Source organism: Sarcophilus harrisii, chromosome 5 (assembly GCF_902635505.1).
Source record: "Sarcophilus harrisii chromosome 5, mSarHar1.11, whole genome shotgun sequence".
NCBI classification, from domain to species: Eukaryota; Metazoa; Chordata; class Mammalia; order Dasyuromorphia; family Dasyuridae; genus Sarcophilus; species Sarcophilus harrisii.
Window position 1 is genome coordinate 226484312 of NC_045430.1, and position 12394 is coordinate 226496705.

The 12394-nt window shown below is 33.5% G+C and overlaps 1 protein-coding gene across 7 annotated transcripts in view; it reads left to right on the top strand.

The window, feature by feature from the left end:
- Positions 1–12394, top strand: part of MPP7 (membrane palmitoylated protein 7) — a 227991-nt gene that overhangs the window by 52421 nt on the left and 163176 nt on the right. For all 7 annotated transcript variants that reach the window (XM_031939802.1, XM_031939805.1, XM_031939804.1 and 4 more), the window contains one exon: positions 902–1062. In XM_031939802.1, coding sequence (XP_031795662.1) covers positions 1026–1062 — 37 coding nt within the window. In that variant the 5' untranslated portion in view covers positions 902–1025. The remainder of the gene's footprint in view (positions 1–901; positions 1063–12394) is intronic.

Genomic DNA, 12394 nt, shown 5'->3' on the forward strand with positions numbered 1-12394 from the left:
TAGTAACTCTTTAAGTGTTGTTAGGTCAGTGTCAATCTTGATTTAGAATCTTTAAAACTTCCTTTTATATTCTTATTATCTGAAAACTTTTGAATGTGTGTCATAATTTAAAAAAATATATATATATATGTGTGTGTGTGTGTGTGCACATATATGTCACTTCTATGGTGAATATATAAAGAATAGTAATGGAATTTATAATACAGGGTATCCCAAAAGTGTTGGTGCAGTTTTAAGCTAGCACTCACACTTTTGAGATACTCTGTGCAAATGTTTTTCTAAGTTATTTTAAAAGTATAGTTTAGAATTTAATTTCCTTATTTTACATAAGCTTTAAAAATTAAGGGAGGCTATGTTAATGGATTAAAAACATAACTTAATTCTTCAACTTATTAACTTATTATATAAAAAGGATACTAATTTATAAAAAATTAGTAAACTACTGACTCTCTAATCAAACACTTCTTCTAAAAATGTGACCTTTTGGAATTCATGGTGACTGAAGGAAAAACATTTTTACAAAAGTATTTTAACATTTGGTCAAAGAATTAATTCATTCAAGTCTTTCATCTTAGATCCCACCCTTCCCTGAAGTGTCCTACATCCAAAAATGTTACCTAAATTCTCAACTTCCTTGTTCTGTCTTTCTCCTGCAGGAAAATACTTAAATTTTTAATTTCGTTTTAATTTAATTTCAAGTAGGGGCTTTCATGTTTTGTTTTTAAAATTGAAAATCTAAAATCAAATAAAAAATGTTTCAATTGAATATTGTCACTAAGAAAACATTTCTCGTGAATTGTGATCTCTTTATTGTATTAATTTAAAATAAGAATTTTTACTACATGATTTTATAGTTTAACAATGCTCTTTAAGTTTTACAAAATGTTTCTGTCCCTTCTAGGGAAGGCTTACAAATTGGAAGATTATTTTTAGACTACGTAGCCACAAGCAATTTAACTGAAATTAACTGCTTCCTTGCAAGTGGAAAGAATTTCATCATTTTGGTATAAACTGCAGAATAAAACATGCCAGCTTTATCAGCAGGATCTGGAAATGAGACAGGTATGTGAATCTTCCCTAAAGCAAATAATAACTGTAATATACATATTTATGTAGATAAGTATTAAATTGTTAAATTTGTTTAAAAAAAACACCCAAAAAACTTGATAGGTTTGTAGAACAAAATGCCTTTGGCTTGTCATTTTTGAAATTTACATTCCTATATTTAATGAGTTTTTATCTTGTCCTCTAAATTTGACAAATGTTTTTTTTTCCCCTCATATAATTTAGCAGTTCTCTTTTTACCTAGCAGAGATAAATGGTGAACCAAATACTAAATTTTAGTAAACTGATACTGTTAATCTATTGTAAAACTTACTTGCTTTTCCAAAGATAAGCTTATGTTGAAACTTGTCTTTAAAAGTGAATTCTAAGTTTGTGTATGCCATTCATAGAAAATAACACCAATCTATTGTCACTAGTGTATGCACATTTTAAAAAAGTGATGATGACTTAACTCTGAACCATCTGCCTCCTGTCTTGCCTTTATGAATAATGGCATGTATTCAGCTGGGAGGAATTAATAATGCTTATGCCTTTTGTCTGCTCTATGTTAAGGTAGTATATGTAGATCTTTGTACTTGTGATAAATAACTTAGGCAGCTATTTCAGAATGGAAAGTCAGTGACTTCATATCCCCCTGAACCTCCTCCCCCCCACATGTTTTTGACAGTTAATCTTTTAAACAATATTTACATTGTCATTTGCTTTTTAAAAAAAAATATTTTGTACAACTTTTCTATTCTTGTCATTTTATTTCTTCGCATTTGGATAGCTGTTCTGTTGAAGGGCTTGTGGATCAGGCAAGAATTTTACTGGAATTATGTTTGTTAGATTGAGTATCGTAAAAATTTATTGTATTATCTCAGGTACATTTAATCTTAGGAGTTAGTGCTCTTGTGGAATTCTTTTAGCATTCCCTTTATTCACATTTTGATTTTGTACTGTGATAAGCAAATTCCATTGCATTTTTGAAAAATTTTAATTGTTTGAATCACAGCACAAGTTTCTAATGAATGACAGTTTTATATCTCTTTATATAACCAAGAAATTAATTCTTGTAATTGGATATGCAGTCTTAAAACTTAAAAATAACCTGTAGGAAATTATTAAACTACAATCCTCCTAGTACTCCCTTTGATGAGTTCCTCTTACAACGTCCACTTTAAGGAAAGATTGAACACACTTCGTCTTCTGCATTTTGTCACCGTGTTTCAGCAGTCTTACTCTCAGGACTAAATTACAACATTCCTCCCTTCCATTTTCAACTCCATTTTATATATTGTCTTTCCCTGTTAGAAAGTAAAGCTCTTCAGGACAGGCACTATCCTTTTGCTTCTATTTATATCCTCCATACTTTGTACAATGCCTGGCACATAAAAAAGGCTCAACAAGTGTTTTTTGACTTGACTTCTGATATTGGTCTTGCTCCAGACTTGCTAGTGAGATAAAGGAAGTAAAAATTATTCTACGGCTTTAATAATAGGACAGAATTCTAATTCCAAAAGACAGGGTTGATCTATTGAATAGTTTTTTTAGGTAGGGATTTTGTGACATAAGTTATGTTTTCCTATTTTTGTAAGTTTCCTGTGATGGAAAAATAAATAATTTGGTAGCAATTACATCAATATTCAGATGTTTATTAAATTTTCTGTACAACGACAACAGCTTTGGCACTACTACCTTAACCTCACCTTTCCTTTCTCTTGCTCATCACTTCTCTTCAACCATATGGTGCAAATTTTTATTACCATTAATCTAGACAGAGTTTATTAAGAATCTTAATTCTTAACAGTTTTTGTGTTATGTACTCATTTCACAGTCTAAGTCTCGGGAACTTGTTTTAGATATATTTAAATGAATGAAATAAATTGGATAATAAACGGGATTTATTAGGATCAGTGGGAAGAAGAAAGGTGTAAGATGTCAGAGGTGTTATGGTCAGCAATAATTGACAAAACAGTGGATGGGGGTGAGTAGATGATTGTGTGGAAAGAATTTTTGTTTCAAATCTATATACTTGAGGGGATGGCTGCTGTCATTATAAATATTTTTAATTCTACCTCAAGGACAGTTCTTGAATATTTCTTTTTCTCATACCTCCATAATCTCTGATAACCATCTAATTTATTATTTCTTGATTAGAGTATCAAAATAGCTTCAGATATTCTCTTTGGATCCTGATTTCCTCTTCTCCAGTCTACCCTACCAGAATTAACTTCTCAATTGCACTTTTTTTTTTTTTTTTGGTTGTTGAAACAATTGGGGTTAAGTGACATGCCCAGGGTCACACAGCTAGGAAGTGTTAAGTGTCTGAGACCAGATTTGAACTCGGGTCCGCCTGACTTCAAGGTTGCTGCTCTATCCACTGCACCAACTAGCTGCCCCTCATGTACATTTTTAAATCATGTCACTCTCATGCTCAGAAACTTTTCAGTTGAAGTCCCAAGTCCTTAGCTTAGAATTTAAAGCTCTTTATAGCCTAATTAGCATTGATATGCAATTAAATGGACCATCTATAATTTTTTGTTCATCACTCTATACTGTGTATCTTTGACACTGCAAATAGACAATGACTTGGGCCATAATTGAATAGGAACGCAAGCTGTACTACCTTTAAAAAACTGGAAAATTCTTGCAGTAATAGCACATTTCCTTTGAAAGTGACCCCTCTTTCTAGTAACAATATTCTGTTGCTGTTGTGGTGTCATAGAACATTACAGAATCCAAAGCATTTAAAAATGAGTGTCACCTGGGGGTAATAGAGGAATTCGTGGTAGGTGTGAGAATATGACACATTATTAAAAAATTTTGAAAACTAGCTAAAGTAGATATCATCAATGAAGTGAAAATGAAAAAGATGGTATAGTAATATGGCAAGAATGAAGGAAACTTCAAGAAAGTGAAAAAGTATCATTAAATGATACTCTGTGGTTAATTTATGGGAGGACCTGAAAAAGAGTTACATAAAAGGTTGTTGTTCACCAGCAGTGTCCTTACTGGGCCTGTATCTTAAAGGATCGTTAAAAAAAAAAAAAAAAAGGAAAGGGACCCACATGGACAAAAATGTTTGTGGCAGCCCTTTTTGTAGTGATAAGAAACTGGAAACTGAGTGGATGCCCATCAGTTGGGGAATGGCTGAATAAGTTACGGCATATGAATATTATGGAATATTATAATTCTATAAGAAATGATCAGCAGGGTGATTTCAGAAAGATCTGGAGAGACTTACATGAACTGATACAGAGAGGAGTGTGGGATCATAGTGTAGATCATAACATAGTATTTTCACCTTTTTTTTTTCTGTTTGCTTGCTTTTTTTTTTCTTTCTCATTTTTTTTCCCTTTTTGATCTGATTTTACTTGGGCAGCATGATAAATGGGGAAACATATAGAAGAATTGTGCAAGAATTCTAATATATTGTATTACTTGCTGTCTATGGGAAGGGTTAGGACTAAGAGAGGGAGAAAAATTTGGAACACAAGGTTTTGAAAGGTGAATGTTGAAAACTATCTTTGCATGTATTTTGAAAATAAAAAGTTATTATTTAAAAAAAAAAACCAGATTTTTTTTTTGTCATTCCCTATGTCCACCTCTTCATGGGCTTGTGGATGCTAGGCCTTTTTATCTTTCACAATCTCTCCCTCTCCTCTTTTCCTCCTTCCCTCCTTCCTTCCCTCTCCCTCCTTTCCTCCCTTCTTCTCTCTGCCTTCCTCTCTCCCTCTCCCCATTCCTCTCTCTCCCCTCTTTTTTGCTAAGGTAATTGGCATTAAGTGACTTGCCCAGGGTCACACACCTAGGCAGTGTTAAGTATCTGAAGTCAAATTTGAACTCAGGTCCTCCTGACTTCAGGACAGGTGCTCTATCTATCCATTTCACAATCTCTTAAAAGTTTGTGCAAGTTCATGCTTCTTGTTTCCATGGCACCATGTATATATCTCATCCTCCTAACATAGATCTATGCGTTTATCAATGTTGGTGTTTTCCTCCATTGTTGCATATTGCAGTCATCTTGATGAGAGTAGATATGGGAAATAAAAAATATGGTTCCATATAGTATTTTTCATTGTTTTGTTAAATAATTCTCAGTTTCATTTCAATCTTGGTGGTCATACATAGTTGCAGTTATGTGTTTGGTGCCTCCATTCTGTAGTATTCCTGATAGATTCAATTTTTCCCAACATTAGGGTTTTTTCCAATGAGTTTTGTCTTCATTTTGTGCTAAAGTATTTAAGTACTTGTTGTTTGTCCTTAGTTTAAAAGGGGACCATGACATCAGGGAGGTGATGCCATGGCATGCAAGTGAATTGGATTTGAGTGAGGGAGGGCTGTGCAGTTACCTGCCTCACTTCTCCTCTGGAGCCATCTGGGTGCAGTGGCAAGATATAAAACAGGATGGGGATGTCCCTGAGGTCTTAAGCTAGGTCTTTAATAGTTCTCTGTTTGACTGAGGCAAACTCCCATCAGTGATTAAGGCTAGGTGAGAAATAAAGGAGAAAATGGCCTCTTTTATTTTGTCCAAAAAAAAAAAAAAATCCATCTGTGAAGGCGAAACCTTTAAGGTTTCTGGCCAAAACAAAAACAGTTGCTGTTTATATTCACTCTGAGCCAATCTAGGTCCAAACTATGACTAAGTAGGACTTAAATTCAGTATTTGAAGTTCCAGGGAATAGTATGAATTAATTTCAAGTATTTACTGCTTTTATCTCCTTGTTGTCCAAGGGACTCTCAAAAGTCTTCAGTACCACAATTGGAAAACATTCACTCTGCTGTGTTGAGCTTTCCTTATAGTAACACTCTCGCAGCCATATGTTATTGTCACTAGAAAAACCATCACTTTGACCATATGAAGCTTTGTCAGCAAGGTGATGTCTCTGTTTTTTTAGTATACTGTCCAAATTTGCCATATCTTTCAAAGAGTTCATTTTTTTTTTTTTAAATTTCATGGCTGCAGTCACAGTCTATAGTGATCTTTGAGCCCAAAAATATAGTCCGACACTATTTCTACTTCTTCCTTCTCTTTACCAGGAATTTGTGGAACCCATTGCAAGATCTTTGTTTTTTTGGTATTAAGCTTGACTTGCCACCTTTTATACTCTCTTTATCCACTCTCATCAAGATGGTTGCAATATACAACAATGGAGGAAACACTAATATTGATAGACTCATAGATCCATCTCAGTATTTGAATAAACCACTTTTTATTATTACTATTAAACTATTTAATTCCTTTTTTGCTCATATTACCTTTGTTTCCTCATTTCCTTTTCCTCTTACAACTTTCCAGTTCCAGAAGTCATCCTGCTGGGGAACTTCCCTCTCCATTAGGTGTTTCTCCTTTGAATTTTCCTTTTGACTCCCTCCTTTTGACTGCTTATAGGCCTTACATGAGATGGGAACCAGTAACTTTTGTTTCTAACAAACTTTTCCACATGCATTGTCTCCGTAAGTTCTCTTGGCCTTACGGTTACCTATGCTGCCACTATGCTCTGTGCTTCCTTGGCACCATTATCCAAGTTCTTTATGTAGTTTTAAGACCTTGGGCATACCACCTGACCCATTGCTAAACCTTTAAGATCTCTGGAGCTTTCAGTCTGTCCTAAAGCTGAACTTCTTTTGGTAGATTGTGTATATTTGTATTGTAAATTTGCATATTCCTTGAAAACAGGAACTCTCTCGAAATTTTCTTTTTAGTTTTGTTTGAAGAAGAAGAAATAGGGCAGCTACGTGTCACAGTAGTTAGTACTGGGCCTGGAGTCAAGAAGATATCTTTATGAGTTCAAACCCGACCTCAGACACTTATTAGCTCAGACACTTGGGCAAGTTGCTCATCTGTCAAAAGATTTGGAGAAGGAAATAACAAATCACTCCAGTATCTTTGCTAAGAAAACCCGAAGTAGAGTCTCAAATGCTGGACATGACAAAAATGACTGAACAACAAGAACAGAGAATAGGAAATACGTTGAATCCCATTACAATGATGAAAATGGTGAGAGGTGGTAGAAGATGACTAGTGATGGCAGAACAGATCAACTATGATAGATTTCCATTGATAGGGTAAGATGGGTTTCTCTTCTTTGTTCATTATTCTATGGTTTTAAAAATTCTAGATCAATACTGGACATATTTTTATTTGGCAAACAGCATATTTTTTAGCCATTTGGATTTTCTTCCCTAAATTTGATAATAACAGTGATTTATGTGGTGGGAATTTCCCATCAGCTAATAACAGAGAAGATTGAGTTGTGGCTTTGGCCTGGATCTTTAGCTTTCTCATTCATTTGCTAATTTCCAGGATTTGTATTTTTCTGTTTGGAAATTTTTTTGGGGGGTTATTATGACCACTTTTGGGAAAACCACTGACTTTTTGGCAGGATAGCACACTTTTTTGGTACCCATTTGTGCTGATATAACAATCAATCTTTGCTAAGTCCAGTGAGATGTGAATATAGAAATTATTGACAATTTGCTAGAATAGACTAGCTTCTCATTTTATGAAGTCCAAATCCTAAATCCTTGCATATTTTTGTTCCTTTTCCTCTTTTTTCAGAGTACATTGTAATTAATTGGTCCATACTAGACTTTAAGGATTCCATTTGAAATTGAGCACTGACATCCTTTTTTAAGAAAAAGTTTTATTGATTTTCTCAAAGTATTATAAACATTTACAGATTACTCCCACTTTTTGAGAAGACTCTTACCAAAAAGTAAAACTAATAATAGGGACCTCATCTAAAACTACCTATAACATTTCAAATCTGTAGCACCTTCTACTTTTCTATTTTTAAAAAAAACATTAAAAAAGTTACAAAAAACAACACAACAGAAATCTGTTTTTTCTTCCTTCCACAGTCCCTTCATTGAGGGGAAAAAATCCAAAACATTTGTTAAATCACATATGCATAGTCAAGCAAAACATATTTCCTCAATGCCTGTATGTCAAAGGTACATATTTCATTTTGCATCTTAAATCTTTGTATTGATAACATTGGAATTATGAAATAATCCCTATATTGATCATAATTCTTCTAGGTTTCAGAATTACTAGTTTTTACATTATTGGTATCGTGTAAATTGTTTTTCCGTTTCAGTTTATTTCTTTTTTCATCAGTTTGAGGAAGATCTCAAAATTGTTCATTTTCATAATATTGATGTTATAAATTGTTATTCTGGTTTTGCTTCTTTTACTTTATGTCAGTTCATTTCATCATTCTTTGTCTTTTAACAATCTTTTTTTTTGCAAAAACTCTATCACATTCAACTTAGTTATCCATCCTCAACTGATGAGCATCCCTTTATTTTGCCACCAGAAAAAGAGTTGTTAGAAATATTTTTGTGTACATTTTATATTTTCCTCTTTCTTTGATCATTTTTGAGTAGAGACTTACAGTGTTGGCCAAAGCACATATACTGTGTAGTATTATTTTTTGTATAATTTCCATATTGTTTTCCAGAATAGTTGTACCCATTTACAGGTCCACCAATAGTTCATCAGGCTTTTTTTTTTTTCTCTGCCTCTCTAACATTTTATATATATATATATATATATTTTTTTTTTTGGGGGGGGGGGTCACCTTTGTCACATTGATCACTTGTTTTCTTTATTCTTGTTTGGTTCATAAACTTTCTTCTGTCCATAGAGTTGATAGCTCATTTTCTCTCATGCCTTTCTAATTAGTTTATCATATGACTTATTATAAATGCTTTATATACTATTTGGAGATCTTCTTTGTATAAAATGTAAAATATTGATCTAAATCTAATTTCTTCTACATCACTCTGATTTTTGCAGAAGGTTTTGTCAAACAGTTAAGTCCTTTATCCTGACACCCTAGGGTTTTTATGTTTATTAAACACTAGAGTAGTAGATATATTTACTTATTTATGTTGTATGTTTAATCTGTTCAATTAATAGATCCATTTATTTTATTTTTTTAAATCAATTCTGAGCTGTTTTGAGAATTTTTTTTGTTGTTGTATGGTTTGAGATCTGGCACACTACTAGGCCATATTGATTACATTCATCAATAAAGATTTAGACTGTCCATTAATAAGTAGTTAGCCCTTTTTTTTCTGCCTCCAATTATATTATAAATTGTTGAAGCACATATTTCTTTTGTATCCACCATGTTTGGTATTCTTAGAGGATTCTTTGAATAATAATAATAATAACAACTAGCACTTACAGAGTGCTTTAAGTTTTACAAAGTGTTTTATGTATATTTTCTCTTTTAATTTTCACAATCACACCATGATTGGGTGGTAATTCCTGAGACCATTAAGGAAGAGTAAAAGGAATGAATGTGTTTATCCTAGCCTCAGATAAAACCAGGAAGAGTGGGGGGGAGAGGTTTGATTATGTTAATAATCATCTACATTCTAAAATTGAGAAAGAGGTAAATAATTGGCTTACTCTAATTTGGCTAAGAATAAACAATGGGGCTCTCGTACAGAGAAGTGACTAAAATCTTATAGCTGCTATAGTATCCAATATACGCATTTGCAAGAATGAGCCTACCCCAATGATTTAGTGAATTTCAGTATACATTTATGCTCCATCAAATACCTAACCTCTCAGTTCCTCCATTTATTCTCTTCTCATAATCAATTCCTTTGTTCCACTTCAGTTATATATAGAGATGGCCATAATCTTGCTATCTGTCACTATGTTCTAATTCTACATTCATCAACTCTGAAATTCCTTTATCTGGTCATAACTTTTCCTCTGCCTCATGTCTTCTAACCTTGTTACTCATCCTAATAATGTCCTCCAGTCCCTTTATCCCTCAGTTCTTTCCCAGACTATCACTTGTATATACTATCTTCCCCTTCTTCACCCCATGGTGAAACATTTCAACTATGCATTATCATCATCTATGATATATATCACTGTTAAAATTCCAACCTTGGATTATTCTGACCATTTTCTTCCTTTTCTCCCCTCCCTCTCCCTTCTTCACCCACATGTTGCTGAATTGAACAAGAGAAAAATCACAAACTGGACCCATTACAAAATCTCATTATGTGTTCTCAAAAGGACTCTCATTGTAACAAGATAATCCCTTATTCTTAACTTTCCAATCAGTTTTCTCTTCCATTCTCTCCAATTGGCTTAATTCTTTGGATGTCTGCTGTTGTTACATATCTTGTTGCAATGCACACCTGAGAAGTTTTAACTACTGCTCTAAAAGCCTCCAAGTGCTTCATTGCTATCTCCCATGTAATGCTTTTCTGCTCTCAATTACAGGGATAATAAATATTTTCCTGGCATTGCAGCAAGTTCAGAGGCATTCCATCTGAGAGTATCTGAATAAACTTCCTGTTGGAAGGTACTACAGTGCTTCAAAAGAGTCCAACTGATTACAGAGGAAGAGGTTCTTTTAGTTTAGTTGAATATGCCTGCATGGAGTAAGAAGGATTCCAGACTATTGCTAATTAGGATGAACTGTTACAGTGTGTGGTGTTTTTAGAGAGTTTTTAGAAGCAACACAAGTCAAGTTCCTGAATTAGAAATCATTTTAAGCACTTTGTTCTATAATTTTCTCAACTTTGCCTTCCCAAATTATAAATTTCTATTTTCTATACAAAAAATTCATGCTGTTTTTAAAAGTGGGATAAAAAAGAAGATGGCTGTCTGGAGACGCATCTTTAAATGGAAGCTTTTGGAGGAGATCTTTGCTCCAATGAGAAAGGCAGATTGTAATGATGTAATGATGAGGTGGGAGAACCAGGTTTTGAAGTATGAGGAGTTTCCTGATCCTTCAAGAATCATGATAAAGTCCAGTCTAAAAGAGTGCAGCTGAGTGGGAAATTGGGAGAAAATGGCTGTTTGGTGAAACCTATGGATGTTTTCTTAGAATAATGATTTTAAATACATAAAATAAAATGTATTAGTTTACAAAGATAACCAGTTATATTAAATGCATTTATCAGCATAGTTTTAAAGATCAAATTCACAGATTCTTGGTTTAGAGCCTCCACCTTTTCACCTATAGGTGTCTTAGATTCAACATATCCAAAACAAAACTTACTTCTCCCAAATCATCTTTTTCCTATTCCTCCCCCCATTTCCCCCATCAATCAGACTTTCAATCTCATTTATTTCCCTGGACTTATCATTTGTATTCAATTCACATATCTAATCTTGCCAAATCTTGTTAGTTCTTCTTTCTTTACAATCTCTCTCATACATGTCCCTTTTTCTCCACTTATTCAGCTATCACCTAGTATGGGTTCTAATTGTATCACACTAGTACTCAGCTGCCAAAGTCATATTCCCAAAATTCTGGTGTGACTATGTTGCCTCCTGTCCTACCTCTCATCCTCATGGTATTTCATGTCAAATCACTTTGCTTCTATGAACCTCAATTTTTTTTCATGAATTTAGAATGAGTGCTTCCCATAGCTGTTGTTAGAATGAGATTCTATATTGTGAGTATTATGTAGACATAAATCCCAAAATACTTAAATATGATGTGTTGTAGCCTAAATATGTAAATTCAAGGAACCAGTCTCTAAAGACATGTTTATAATATAATAGTGGAAGTTATGAAATATGCACACAAATATGATAAAAGGTTTAAGAAAATTTTAGGAGGGAGAGGATATTTTCTACTTGGAGGAACAAATTACAACTTCATGGAGACAGTGATACTTAAGTTGGACCTTGAAGGAAAAGGCTTTCAGAAGGTGAAAATGATAAGGTAGTACATTCCGGGCATGGAGAGCAGCCTACACAAACACACAAAAGCAAGGGAAGGCAAGATGGGATCAAGGTGAATGGATAGTATTCTAGTTTGTGAAGATGAAGAATTTATAAAGTCCAGGCTTTAATGTTACCTTCTTTATGTTGTATTGCTCCAATTTCCCGGCAAAAGTGGATTATACCTCTTCTGAATAGATGTGATGGTATGGTGGTTTTGAGTCAATAATCTTTGAAAAATATTAAAAAATATGAATAGTATCATAAAATTAGTGAGTATGAATATTGATTATATTTTAAAAGGTATAAGGGAAGAGAATGAACTTTCTAAATTAGAGATTAGTGAACTTGACTTTAATTCCTGACTGAATATATTTGGAAATGTGGACAGTGTTGATCACTAAAAAGCCAACATGACTTTATTAAGTGTAGGTTCTACTAATAACTTTTTTCTCTGCCAACCAGAAGGATGCTATATATGTAGCTTGATTTTGTCAAGTCATTGGTTCTTGTGCTGCCTGTCTGGAGAGAATGGCAAAATGTGACACAAATGATAGTAGAAATGGATACACTTGGATTGGGTTATGTGATTGATTTCAGAGTTGTCATAGCCCATTCATATAATAAACTTGA